General features: G+C 44.3%; 1 protein-coding gene across 4 annotated transcripts in view; it reads right to left on the bottom strand.

Moving 5' to 3' along the window:
- AZIN1 (antizyme inhibitor 1) overlaps nt 1-13,319 on the bottom strand; it is a 38,884-nt gene that overhangs the window by 16,200 nt on the left and 9,365 nt on the right. For all 4 annotated transcript variants that reach the window (XM_066623064.1, XM_066623066.1, XM_066623067.1 and 1 more), the window contains exons 2-4: nt 8,766-8,903; nt 1,685-1,882; nt 148-321 (exon numbers count right to left, since the gene is read on the bottom strand). In XM_066623064.1, the coding sequence (XP_066479161.1) occupies nt 148-321; nt 1,685-1,786 (276 nt within the window). In that variant the 5' untranslated portion in view covers nt 1,787-1,882; nt 8,766-8,903. The remainder of the gene's footprint in view (nt 1-147; nt 322-1,684; nt 1,883-8,765; nt 8,904-13,319) is intronic.

Here is a 13,319-nt window from a genome sequence, read left to right as displayed (position 1 = left end):
ATAAGACACTACCACTGAAAAAGCCCCATCTCCAGTTGCTTCGCAATTAAAGGGTTAAAGCTGATTTTAAGGAATATGCTGCTTCATATGACAATAATTATCTGCTAGAAAACTTCAGAGGAACGTGGAAAGACACAAAATACTCACTTTACTCGAACATGCAAACCCAATTCCAAGAGCTGCCAGAATCTCAAGTACACCTGGAGTGGAGTTACATTTTACATTGTAAAACGGCTTTATTGGTGCCATCACATTCTGCCAATGGATGTGCTGCTTGATCAGTTTTCCCAGATCACCAACAAAAAAAGTATTTTTTCCAGTCTAAAAAGGAAAAAAATGATTTTTATTTCTACAGCTGAAGAACTTAAAAAGCACTGAATATATGATTAGTTTGCGTATTACCAATATTAATCCTAGTAGAAACATACCTAAGCAGCTCACAAAATAATCATAGAATGCAAGGACAATTACACAATAAAAGTATCAAGATAGCCGCAATTAAAACCAGAGAACAGGGCCTTCTCAGAAGTGGTAACAGCTTAATGGCTAACTCCCTCCCTCTTAACTTAGGACTACTCCCTTCTTGGAGGCTTTCTGATGTGGCCTAAAGACATGGTTATTTAGATCAGCCTTCTTCAGAGTCCAGGTCTTTTAATATTGGATATTGTGGGGTTTTATGCAAGCTAATGTTTTTTATGGATCTGATCCCCTTTTTGATTGCTGCTAGTTTTATGAGTTCTCTCTTTGTCTTTTAATTTGTTATTTTAATGTTGCCTTGTTTTCCAGTAAATTTTAAGATTTACTACTTTTATGTGATTTTATGTTGGAAGCCGCTCTGAATACCCTTCAAGGAGATAACGCTAACCAGCTAGCTAGCAAGAAAGAAAAACTGCCCCAGGTGGCCACAAGACCTCTATGCCCCATCTCAAGAATTGGGCAGATTCATATGGGAGCAGAGAAAGTAGCCTAGTCCCAGGCTGTTCAGGGTTTTAAAGACAATGCCAATACTTGAAATTTGATCCAGAAGCATATAGGTCAACCAGTGCAGACATGTCATGACAGGTACAATATGTTCTGAGCAACTTGCTCTCACCAATAGCCTCCTGCTTACATTTTATCAATGGTATCAAAAGTAGCAGAGACATCCAGGATAATAATACAGTTGTGCTCCCTCAGGGCATCCCCCAACACAGATCTCCCACCCAGGTGACCAAAGCAGTTTTGATTCCAAAGTCCAGTCAGAAACCAGACTGAAAAGTATCCAGATAATCAGTTTCTTCCAGAAAAACCTGAAGCCAAGATGTCACCACTTACTCCAGGATCGTATTCATAAAGAGTAGACTGATACAGTGAAAATTGTCCAGATTGCCCAGCTCCAAAGAAGGTTTTTCTAATAAGGATGCACAACTGCCTCTGTCAATGCAGCAACCACTCCATCCCTCCAGGAGGCAGTCCTAACTTCTGCCATCCAGTTTGTCAGTTCACATCTGGCAAATTTTCTTAACTATAATGGAGTCAAGAGCACATGTTGTTGGTAGACGATTATAAAGGGACATTCTGTCATTTACTATCCCTATTTCTCCAACCACCCAAATATGATCAAATTTTGAAAATATATTTGTGGCTGTAACCTTTAAACACAAAAGTGAACAGTGAAAATAGGGGCTGAAAAGGAAATACTTACAAGGGTATGTTCATAGACATAGTTGTCAATGACAACTCCAAGATTTACTCCTTCATCCAGTAAGCCAATGGAGTAGTTTGCATCCTCAAGAAATCCTTTCATCTCAGCCGTATTCCGCAAAGCCGACAGTCATAAACCAAGAAACACAAGGGTCAGGCTGCAAAGCCTTAGAGCCGGGTCCTTAAATTATGCAACAAACTGTTTGACAGAAAAGTAAGCACATTAGTTGCTATAAACAGCATAACATAGCCTTTTCCAAAGAGCTTTTATTCCTCCTTTCCTCCTCCACCCACAAAATCAGAGGGCCACTAACAAAGTAAATATATGCTACTGCGTACTGCTACTATAACTTTGTAAGCAAGACTTACAATCTAGCAAAATCATATGGCAGAGTCCTTCTGGGATTATTGGTATGGATTACAGGTAGACAAATCCAGTGCACTGCAAATTAGCACAGCAGGGGGAATGTTCTAGTCTAGCATTACCATGATGCTTTCCACATGCAAAGTGGTTTTTGTGGGATGGAGCATTAAAAAATGAGATCTCTGTGAGCATACTGAAATGGCAAGAGCCCCAAAGGACTTTAACTATTTTTTTGCTCTACATGTAGATCGGTTCTTAAACTATAACTGCAGATAATTTACTGCTGGGAAAAGAGATTATCTGATCGCTGAGCAAGTCAGGACAGAACTGATTCACCAGCATACAGTTTACACACTGACTACCTCAAGTCACACTTAAAGAGTTCAAATATTCAACTTGGAGCAGCCTCTACTTTTGCACCAGACTTCTACTCCATAACGCATTTCAACAATCTTCAGAAGATATGCTTGGAAAAGAAAATATAACATCTTGAAAACTGCAAATGGCTATGGATATCTATCCTGATTTGGGATTATAGTACCAGCTACCTGCAATTTTGCTTTGGACTGTGTGTTTTGGGTGAAGAGATTTGTGATCAGTTTACAGTCAGAAGTGATAAGAGTATTTTACAGTGGTGACATTCCTCAGGGTAAAGTTAGACGTTTATCCACTTTGCCCAATTAGAAATTTTGAAATGAAAATTTGCAACCCCCGCATCAACCAGCCCTTGCAATATACTGGACCAGTATTTCTCAAACTGTGGGTCGGGACCCACAAGGTGGGTCACAAGCCAATTTCAGGTGGGTTCCCATTCATTTCAATATTTTATTGTTAATATATTAGACTTGATGCTACCATGGTATGTGACTGCATCTGGGGAAATGTGACAGACCTGTACCTTTAACAGGTAATTATGTATATGCTTTGTACAATGACAGTCAATGGGACTTACTCCTGGGTAAGGGTAGGCAGGACTGCAGCCTAGGAGAAAAATTTTCCTGCTTGATTATGGGCACAATCCTATCCTGTACTGGAACAGGCAAGCCAAGAGGCTTGCACTGTATCCAGCGAAGGATTGTGGCCACAAGTGGCGGGCAGCCCAATCCTTAGCTGCCCGGAGCTGCAGGACCCGGCAGCTCCACAGAGGGCTCCCGCCGGATCCAGCACCGCCCTGCTACTGCGGGAGGCTCCTAGGGAGAAGGGGACATTCATCACCTTCCCAGAGTAAGGGAAGTAGCCCCATAACGGGGCTACTCACTTTAGTGGCGACCAAGTGAAGGCGCTCATGTAGGGCGAGCAGCCCTGCCTGAGTGCCCTGGATCCTGCAGAGTTCGGGTCCGCGGATCTGCCTCTCCCCCGCCCCCACCACGCCTCCCCGCCAAGCCTCCCCCACGCCCCCGACCACGCCGACAACTCCCATTCCACAGCCTGGCAGTCACGGAGACCGCTGAGTCACGGAACCCGGGTGCCTGCTGCCCACTGGCCGGAGCCGAGGCAGCACCAGCCACAGCCAGGTGGTAAGCAGAGGCGCGGCGCGGACCACAGGATCGGGCTCTCAGCCAGAAGCAAGGGGAAATATTTCCCCTTACCTCCAGGTAAGGGCTGCTTGCACCTATAGGTCCCCTCAGATTTGCGCCACCTCTTAAGGTGGCAGAAGTCTGAGGGGAGCGGAGCTGCTTCAAGCCAGAGCAGCATAACTGCCAGATCCCAGTCCCGCCTCCCGCTCCCCACCCACCCACCCCCGGGTCTGCCCACCGCCCGCCTCCTTCCACCCAGGAAAGCCTCCCTTCCTTCCTTGCGTTGACCCAGCTGGGCCAACACAAGATTCGGCAGGGAAGCCACCATGGAGGCTGGATTCAACTTCCGTGTGTCGGCACATCTCCTTGCACTACATAGCTTCCTCCTGAGGAGGCACAAACATGCCTTATGGCAGATCAGGATTGCGCCCTATGTCATGAAATCACTTTCAGTCATGACATCACTTCCGGTGGATCCTGATAGATTCTCATTCTAAAAAGCGAGTCTCGGTGCTAAAAGTTTGAGAACCACTGTACTGGACAATTGGAGTCTATGATTGCTCATTATGGAGGCAGTGGAAGATATGCTTTAAAGAAGGGTCCCTCCTAGTCCAATGCCTAGCCGATGCTTTTTTTAAAGAAGCTACATCTTCTGGAACAAAGAACAGAGCACACCAATGCATGGGCCACAACTAGCATGCATTGTTATATTTTTCTCATCCTTTATCCTTATATTGGCTGTCCCCTTATCTATAATCTCACTATCTTTCAAAGAACAGAAGTTTCCAATAATGTTAAAGGCACATGGTAAACACCTAAGCAACAAAATTTAAATAGACAGTATATGTTAAATTGCAAAATAAATGTACATGTTGTCCAATATTTTATTTCACCACTTTCCTTATCAGCTGACTGAAGAGCAGGCCAAGCATGAGCTAACTTCCTCTGCTTACTGGTTAAATTTTATGTAGCAGAGAGAGATTTGCACGCATCTTCCAAAGGTGAAAGCATGCACACACATAAGGCACGTTTTTTTAGGAACTGCACGACCCAGAGTGTTGTGCTGGCAAACAAGGCAGGGCATACTGGGAGCTCAAGTCAAGTATGTTTTACAGCTATCTGCTGAAGGTGGAAACAGGAGGCAGAAAAAGTTTTAATGAGGATTTAAACATACATGCAGACAAGTAAATTTTAATTAATACTCAGTTCCACTCAGACTCATTAAGTTTAATTGACTTTTTCCTCAATAAATCATTTTACAACAGAACACCAGGGTACCCATCAGTTAGCTAACACATAACCTGGGTGTGGTGAGTCTAGCTAAGTCACACCCAAGATGCAAGTATTCACTGGTGAACATTTATATGAAGTTGCTTGATTAGAGTTTAATTTACGAGGGATGACTAATCTAAAGGCTTTGTGTATACTACTTGGAGAACAGAGCTTACTGTAAGACAAGAGATGGAATACCCAGAAACTATACTACAAACACCAAGAAGAACAATGTGGGGAGCCAGCATGAACAAACTTTTAGATTACAGCCTGTCCTAGAGGCAGTTTGTCAAACATATATAGGTGATAAATTGCTACTTTAAAGAATTCTAAATCTAGTTCTGTATGGACAAGAAAGCACTGAAGTGAACGACCTGATCCAATTAGCAGCTGTGTAAGCACACCGACTCCTAGGCTCAGGCAGAATGGTTCCAGAAACTGATTTATAAGCAAGGAAGTTGAATAAATCCTTGTTGTTATCTGAGAACTGAGGAAAAGCCTCCACACAGCTGGAGAGATGACAATTATTTGTCTTGTTTAAGAGATTAAACAAGGGATGTGCTGAAGTCACTGCACTGAGTTGCATGTCTCCGATCCCCTGACTCATAACGGGTGGCCGTCACAGCACATCCTGGGTCACTGTAGGGTCGTTTTTTACTTGAGTCTGAATCATTATAAGAAACAAGTTGCTGCACAAGTTGGGCACAGCAAAAAAAAGTAAGCAAGCACACACGAAACAAGAGTTGCAAGCACACATAAACAAGAGCTGGGACCTTCACACTGTTAATTATAATTTCATTCCACTAGATTCCATTATTCACCCCATCCAGTGACTGAATGTGATATAGTATCTATACCAATGTATTCCTGGGCAACAATGGAGGAGCAAGAAACCTGAAAGTGGGTCTTTAAAGCTATTTTTCCACTGATTTGGTATCCACTGATTTATTTTTTTTAATCAAGGTACAGCCTGTAGGCCTAGTTCAGATTTTAATAGCCAAAACATGGTTTGGTCATCGTGAATGGGCTTTAGGTTCACAGATTCCGCACATCACTTCTCGGTTTGAGCAAGTCATAGTTTGGCCCCAAGGCCAGAGCTGAAAACCTAGTTTGATACACTAGTTTTCAGTTCTCACTTGGCACCAAACTACAGTTTGTGCAAGCCACGCTTTGTCTAGTTTAGACCACAGAAAGCCTGGGCAAGGTAGAAGGAATTTGAGCATAGAAAGAATAGATGGAATAGGGAATGCATACATCTGAAGCCATTCTCAACAGCCAAAACATGGTTTGACAATTTAGAATAGTAGAATTGCAAGGGATCGAATAGTTCAACTAGTCCAACCTCCTGCCTGTAGCAGGAATTCCTCCTAGAGCATCTCCAACAGGTGCTTGTCAAGCCTCTGCTTGAAGATCTCCAGTGAGGGAGAGTCCACTACTTCTTTCGGCAATCTGTTCCTGTTGGGGTGCCCTTTGCCCCGCCTGACCCAGACTTACCCTGCAGGGGGGCCAAGGAGGTCCAGGGGAAAGGAAGCCTGGCAAGGCAGGAGGGGGGCCACCCTTTCTGCCCAAGGTGCCTGAGAGTACAGGAGGACCCGACCCTGTACGTAGTGAGTGAGGAGGGAGAGGCAAGGGAGGTAGTACCAAGGAGGGAGGCACCAAGCAGGTTCCTTTTTATGCTCCACGCCAGCAGGGAAGGGGCGGGGCTGGAGGAGGAAGTTGCCCATATAACGGGCTGGAAGCCCATAATGAGAAGAAAGCCAGGACTAGAGAGGCAGGAGGCTGTGTCTCCAACAGCTCCTGCCCAGGACCCAGTCTGAAGGGCTACACCAGAGAGGAGGGCCAGCGTGACTTAGCCCCCTCCCCCTAAGCTAAGTCTGAGGCCTCCCAAGGGCTCCCAAGCAGGGACCATCTCCAAACAGAGGCTGCCTGACACCCCTACAGTTCCTCTGCCAAACTGCCTTTACCGTCAAGAATTTCTTTCTGAAATCCAACAGGAATCTCCTTTCATGCAGTTTTGATCTAGTATCCATTTGATCTGATTCTGTTCTCAGAGGCAGTAGAAAAAATTTGTTTCATATGACAGCCCTTCAGGTATTTGAAGAGTGATCATCTCCCCTCTCAACCTTCTCTTCTCTAGGCTAAACATACCAAGTTCCCTCAACCTTTCATCATAGGGCATGTTCTCCAGCCCTCTGATCAGCCTTATAGCTCTCCTCTGAACCTGCTCCAGTTTGCTGCAGTTTCCTAAAGTGCCCAGAATTGGACACAGTACAGGTGAGATCTAACCAGTGCAGAGTAAAGCAGAGCCACGACTTCTCATGACTTGGAAGCTATGGGTCTGCTAATGCAGGCTAAAACTGCATTTGCCTTCTTTGCAGCCACATAACACTGCTGACTTATATTCATCTGAACCAAACCATAGTTTTTCAGCTACTTAGTTATCATCAATACCAGCAGCACAAGTAAAAAAAACAATTTAGTTATGTGGTATATTTTTCTGAAATAAAGAATTAAAACAAACTAAACTGGAAATGTGAGAGAAATTAAAGCCATCTTTTAGAATTCCCACGAACTTCCTAAAACATCTACATTGCTCTAGATCAGGGGTCTCCAAACCCCGGCCTGGGGGCCAGATGCAGCCCGCAGCAAGCCACTTTCAGCCTGCAGCCAATCTCTTGTCGCCTGGAAGCCTCTGGACCACTCAACTAGGCATGACCAGAACTGTGCTCTGATTGTGTCTGGAGGGTGTTCTGAGGGCCAGAGAAGTTGATTGAATGAGCCCATTCATTTATTCACTCATCTAAGTTTCATCTCTAATTTATTTATTTAAATTTTATATTTAAATTTTTTTCCAGCCCTCCATACCACACCAGATATTTGATGTGGCCCTCTGGCCAAAAAGTTTGGAGACCCCTGCTCTAGATCAGTGATTTTCAACCTTTTTCATCTCATGTCACACTGACAAGGCACTAAAATTGTCAAGGCACGCCATCCTTTTTTTGACAATTGACAAGGCACACCACACTGACAGCAGGGGCTCGCGTCTCCCCTGTGGCCCTAAAAAACAAATAATCCTCCCCCAAACTCCCACGGTACATCTGCAGACCATCCACAGCACACCAGAGTTATTAATTGAGGCAGATGGGAACATGTCTGTGTACATAAATTCAGCTGAGGGACACACACATGTGTCAGAACACCATTTTAGCTAGTATTATAGGCTCTTCTTGCTTGTCAGTTTGTGTTTCAAAAGTGTTTTCTATCAACAAAAAAATAAATATATTGTTAGCAGTGGGTGTTTTGTTTTGTTTTTAACCAAACTAAAAATCTGCTCAGTATGATTTCCTGCTGTGGTAACTCGGGTGAAATACAGTACAAAGTCTGCCTTCCACCTCCCCCCTATAATTTTAAATGCATTTATCACTGGCAGTAACTTTAATCCAACGGAGAATCCACTAATCTGAAGTAGTTAAACAACGCTGATTTGTAAGAATGAATATCACTTAACATAGCCATATCTTGGAGGCTACACTACAAGAGAAGTGCTCTGTTATGTATAAACAAAATTCAAGTATCTTTAAACAGCCATTATCTTCAAACTAGGACACCGATGTTATGTTCCAAGTGAATGTTTCCTTATGCCTTATGAAAAATGCCCTTTTCAATTCAGGGAAAGTATCTTATGGATTTGAAGGTGGTTGATGAGGACATAATACTATAAATGCCAAGACAACAGCATGCTTTGCTGAATTAAACTCAAACCTACCTAGAGCAATCAAGAGAAGAAAAGAAATTCCGGGAAGTAGAACTGAACCAAGTGACAAACAGCACTAACAGTTAATGGTTGACTAATGTGACTAATTACTTTTTGTTAAATAGTCAGAACTCTCTTGTAAACAGCTATAACAGAAATGAAGAAAAAAGCTTACATGGACAAGTTAGGAGATGGAACCCTACTATCATCAGCTAGGTTCCCAAGGTGGCTCCGCGTTGAAGTCGAACTGTTCTCGATAAAGCACTTCTCCTAAACCCTCTGGATAGTTGTAAACCTGGTCAGAGAGTTTGCCCTGTGGAGAAAATATATCCATTAAACATTCATCAGTAATGAAACACATCCACAAAACTTCATCTCGAAATACATACACGCATCCCCATATATCAGCTAAGATACAAACTCCAAGCTCAGGCTGCCAGAGTTCACATCAGTTGCCTAATGCCCATTTTTCAGAGATAATCACTCTGTTTGCCATACTTGTTGTTTCTCTCTGGAGATTGTGCACAGAGGCATTTACACATTTTCCATGTCCTCTAATAGCAGACCCTTATGCTATAGCAATCCTCTGAAATGTCAACTTGTTTTCAAATCCATGACATGCACCTGCGAAGCAGGCAGTAGGCCACCTATGCACATAAAGTAACAAGGCTCTCTAGATCACAGTACAGGTTTTTATGTTCAGGTTGAGAAATGAGCTACAGGTACCTGTATTTACTGCAAAGCATTACTGAGCACATCATGTGGAACTGAGGCCCCAACCCTATTGCCACCTAGCTCCATCAAACAAGCATTCCGGCAGCTCTCAGCACTTTCTGGCTGTCACAAAAGGCTACATACTGGAGCACACAGCCTGGCCACTGCTGTCACAAGCAGCAAGCGGCCAGCTCCAATGCATACTGGATGCCCGCTAGACTATAAAAGATCGCATAGGGGTGGAAGGGATGCAGGGAGTGGGCAGAACAGGATGACAATGGAGGAGGGTAGATCAGGAACAGGAAGGGGGCAGTTTTTGCAACAGCGGCACATGCTGAAACCAACCCCCTTCTTGACCTCAATCCCCCTTCCTAGACCCACACAGTCTTATACCAGTGTTATAGCTAGTGCAGGTCCAAGTAGACCCAGCAGGTGCTTTCCCCATTCCCTTGCCCTGAGGAGGCCTCCAGAGGCCAAAACTCCCCTGTGGGATGCATGGCTGCCATGTAGGCACCACTGCATCACCACATAGGGAGTTATGGTGGACCGCGCTGTGAATTTAAAAAGGGAAGAAAAACACAGTTGTGAGCCTCAATGTTCCTCCATCTCACACATTGTAAGAGTTGAAAGAAAATAAGCATCTCCATCATAGTTCCAGATCTTGAATATATAAACAGTTTCATGTTCATGTACAAAGATAATATTCAATTCTTTTCAAACATACACAGCTTTCAAAAGCCATTCATCTAATACTCATGTTATCATAATTCTTTCAATTTATAGAGTGTCTATGCAGCTCTGTGTTAGAAATGCCTAACTACTGGCAAATTTTGGGGTTTGAAAAAAACTGAGGAGAGGACCAATGAGGCAGAGCCTGTAAGATACAGAGCACTGCTTGTGGTAGAATATCATGTTTGTGTTTCTGTAATCAAAGTGTCTTGAGCAACATCAGTTTCCTAATCACTACAAGCTGGAAAAAGTGAAGCTGGAAAATGAAAAAGTGGATAGAGAAGTTTTTCCCCCTCTTTCACAACATCAGAATGAAGGGTCATCCTTGAAACTGATTGGCAGATGACTTGGGAGGAACAAAAGGAGGTGCTTCTTCACACAACCATGGTTCATGACCACTAGCTAGAATAGCTTTGCAAGAAGATTGAACAAATTATGGAGGACAGGTCTATCAAGGACTTCTGATCATCATGGCTACATACTACCTTGAGATTCAGCAGCAGTATGCCTCTGAATACACGATGCAGGTAAAGAATGGTCGGAGAGAGGTATGCCTATCTCCCCTGCTGAAAGGCATCCCAGGGCCGGCTGATGTGCTACTACGGGAAACAAGATGCTGGACTGGATAGACTTTTAACCTGATCCATCAGGGCTGTTCTTATGTTCTTTTGAAGAAGTTTGGAAGATTTGGGCCTCTCTCCAAAAGGGAGATCAAGACCTTTAGCCCAAATATTAACTTGTAATTTAAAAAAAAAACCTCTATTCCGGGAAACCTGAGGTTCCTCAAGGAGAAGATCAACCTGTCCTAAAAGGATTGGGTACCACTGCCAGTCTTCCCTTGCAATGTGCAGCTGCATTATTTGGTGTCCCCTACTCCTGAAGGGTGATGGTAGAGCTGAGCAGCACTGTGTAAACCAGATAAGACTGAAAAAAAATGCCAGAACTGTAAATTGCAGAATCTTGTTGAAAGTTATGGGAGGAAAGGGAAGGAAGGAAGAGTTCACAGCATTAAGAAAAATGATAAACATACCTGAATGCTATCTGCAGGTCAACAAGAACCTACAAGTTTATATTAAAAATGGGAACAGGCAGAATTATTAAAAACTGAAGTCTGCTGCAGGGTGAAATATTCCCCAAGAGACTTAATGTTAAGTTCCAAAAGAGGGGATATTAAGCTATGCTGAATAAAAGCATTCCATTATAGGGCTAAAAAAAATACAGAACACAGGTAGCGGATCCACCTTGTACCTTCTAGTTGTTGGCAACACCAGTTGCGGACTTACCATTAGGTTCGATGGGGCAAATGTCTCAGGTGCAAGCCTCTAGGACCCCACCGAAGCCTCTCTGGGGCTCCCGACTGGTCGGAAACTTTGCTTCCGGTTTTCCGGAAGCACAGTTTATAGCATCAGGGAATCTTAAGAGAGACTTCACCAATGCAGCTCTGGGTTGCATCACGTGAGACTCAGTGAGCCTCAGGTAAGTAGGGGGGCAGATTTTAGTGCCAGCGGGATGGCGACAGCCCATGGAGGGGTGCCATCGCAGACTTTTGCCCCAGGTGCAGGGCTGGGGAAGTCCACCACTGGGCAACACACTTTCTTCAAGAAAGCAAAAAATACAAGCATCAGTGGTTCTCCATGCTTGAGAGGCAAGCTGACCAGAAACTCTTTTTTTTTGGAGTTTGATTCACTTACATTCACTTTTTTCCCTATGGTGTGTTGCACTTGCTGAGAGGAAAGAACTAAGGCTCAGCAATAAAACTGCTATGAATAAATAGGCCACTTGTATCAGCAAGCCATATAATATGCTGAGAACTACACGCAAGGAACTATGACTGATAAAATTGGTAGTCCTAAGAAATACTAAAATCTCGTACAAAGGATTGAAGTTACCAAGGGTGCACATTTTATTTCCTTACCTACTGGATAAGCTGGTTCCAGAAAGAGAATTCCAGAATGATCAAGGTTAATGGCAGTCTGCAGGACCAGAAGTCTCCCAACCCATGTTAAACAGGGTTAGGGGGAAGGGCCAGCACACTGCCAGCACCACTAAAACTCAAAGCCTCTCATGGGAGTTCGTGCAATGGTAACAAGGAAGACTGAGATAAGGTTCATCAACTCTCTTAAGAGGCAACAGGCAGCCCAAATGCAACATGTCAGGTCCATCACTGGTACCAAAAGGCTGGCATGTAGGCACAAGTTCCTCAAGTCAGCCTGTGGGAATAGCTCAGAAAGCAAGAGCTACCAAGCAGGCTACTATTCATATACTACATATTCAGGGTTAATATGGTTCCTCTATATCAGGGGTAGGCAATCTACAGCTTGCAGGCCAAATCAGGCCTGTCACCCAAAGTCATCCATCCCACAGTCAAATGTTGGGGGTGGGCAGAGGAGACAGCTGCCTATCCTGGTCCCCTTTCCTCTTTGGTTCAGCTGTCTCACCATCCCCACAAACAGAAGGAAGGAGCAAGTGAAGGAGAGCTGGCAATAGTTTGGCACTATTTGCCAAAGTTCAGAAATCTCTGACAGGCTACCTCTGACTTAATGGGGCAGGAAGATGCTCATGCAGCCTTCCCCGCCAGCCTTGAGCTTAATCCCAGGTACACGCAGTCCAAGAGTTCTCCACCGTCAATAGATCCTGGGCAGGCAGGCACAAGGCAGCAGTGCAACCTCCTGAGCTGCTGCTTTCATCCAACTTTTCTCACAAGTTCTTGGTTCTTCCCCCAGTAATGGACGGACAAAGACCCACCCACATTTCCTTCCAGGACCGGTCATCCTTAACCTGAGTTGGGGGCGAGTCCAAGACCACCCATGGCTCCTTGCTCCCTTCCAGCTACAAGCCTAGGCAAAGGCAGGTACATGTCTCCACCATGGCCATGTTTATTTACTGCAGCAGTCTTCAAACAAAAACAAAGCGTCCTTCCCATCCCAAGCAGCTCTTACCCTTCTCCTGCTTTATTTTTCACCCATGTGGGCTTAGGGACACTCTGGGTAGTCGTGTCTATGGTCTGACATCCTGGTGCAAAACTTTAGGCTAATAGATGCAACGGCCCAGAGCATCCTATGCCCACATGGGTGAAGAAAGAAGCAACAGAACAGTAGAAGATGCTCTCAGAGGGGAGGAATTTGGACGAATGCTGGACCTGGCCCATGGGCCAGGGTTTGGCAAGCCCTGATTTACTGTATTTACAAACTGATTTATTTCCCCTAAGTGTACTGAGGCATAATATCACATTACAAACAGTATAGACACAAAAACCTCATGAAACAAGACCACCTTAGAAAACATC

This window comes from Tiliqua scincoides, chromosome 4 (genome assembly GCF_035046505.1).
Source record: "Tiliqua scincoides isolate rTilSci1 chromosome 4, rTilSci1.hap2, whole genome shotgun sequence".
In the NCBI taxonomy this organism is placed as follows: Eukaryota; Metazoa; Chordata; class Lepidosauria; order Squamata; family Scincidae; genus Tiliqua; species Tiliqua scincoides.
Note: the sequence above shows the minus strand (reverse complement) of the source record. Positions and strands in the feature narration are given on the sequence as shown.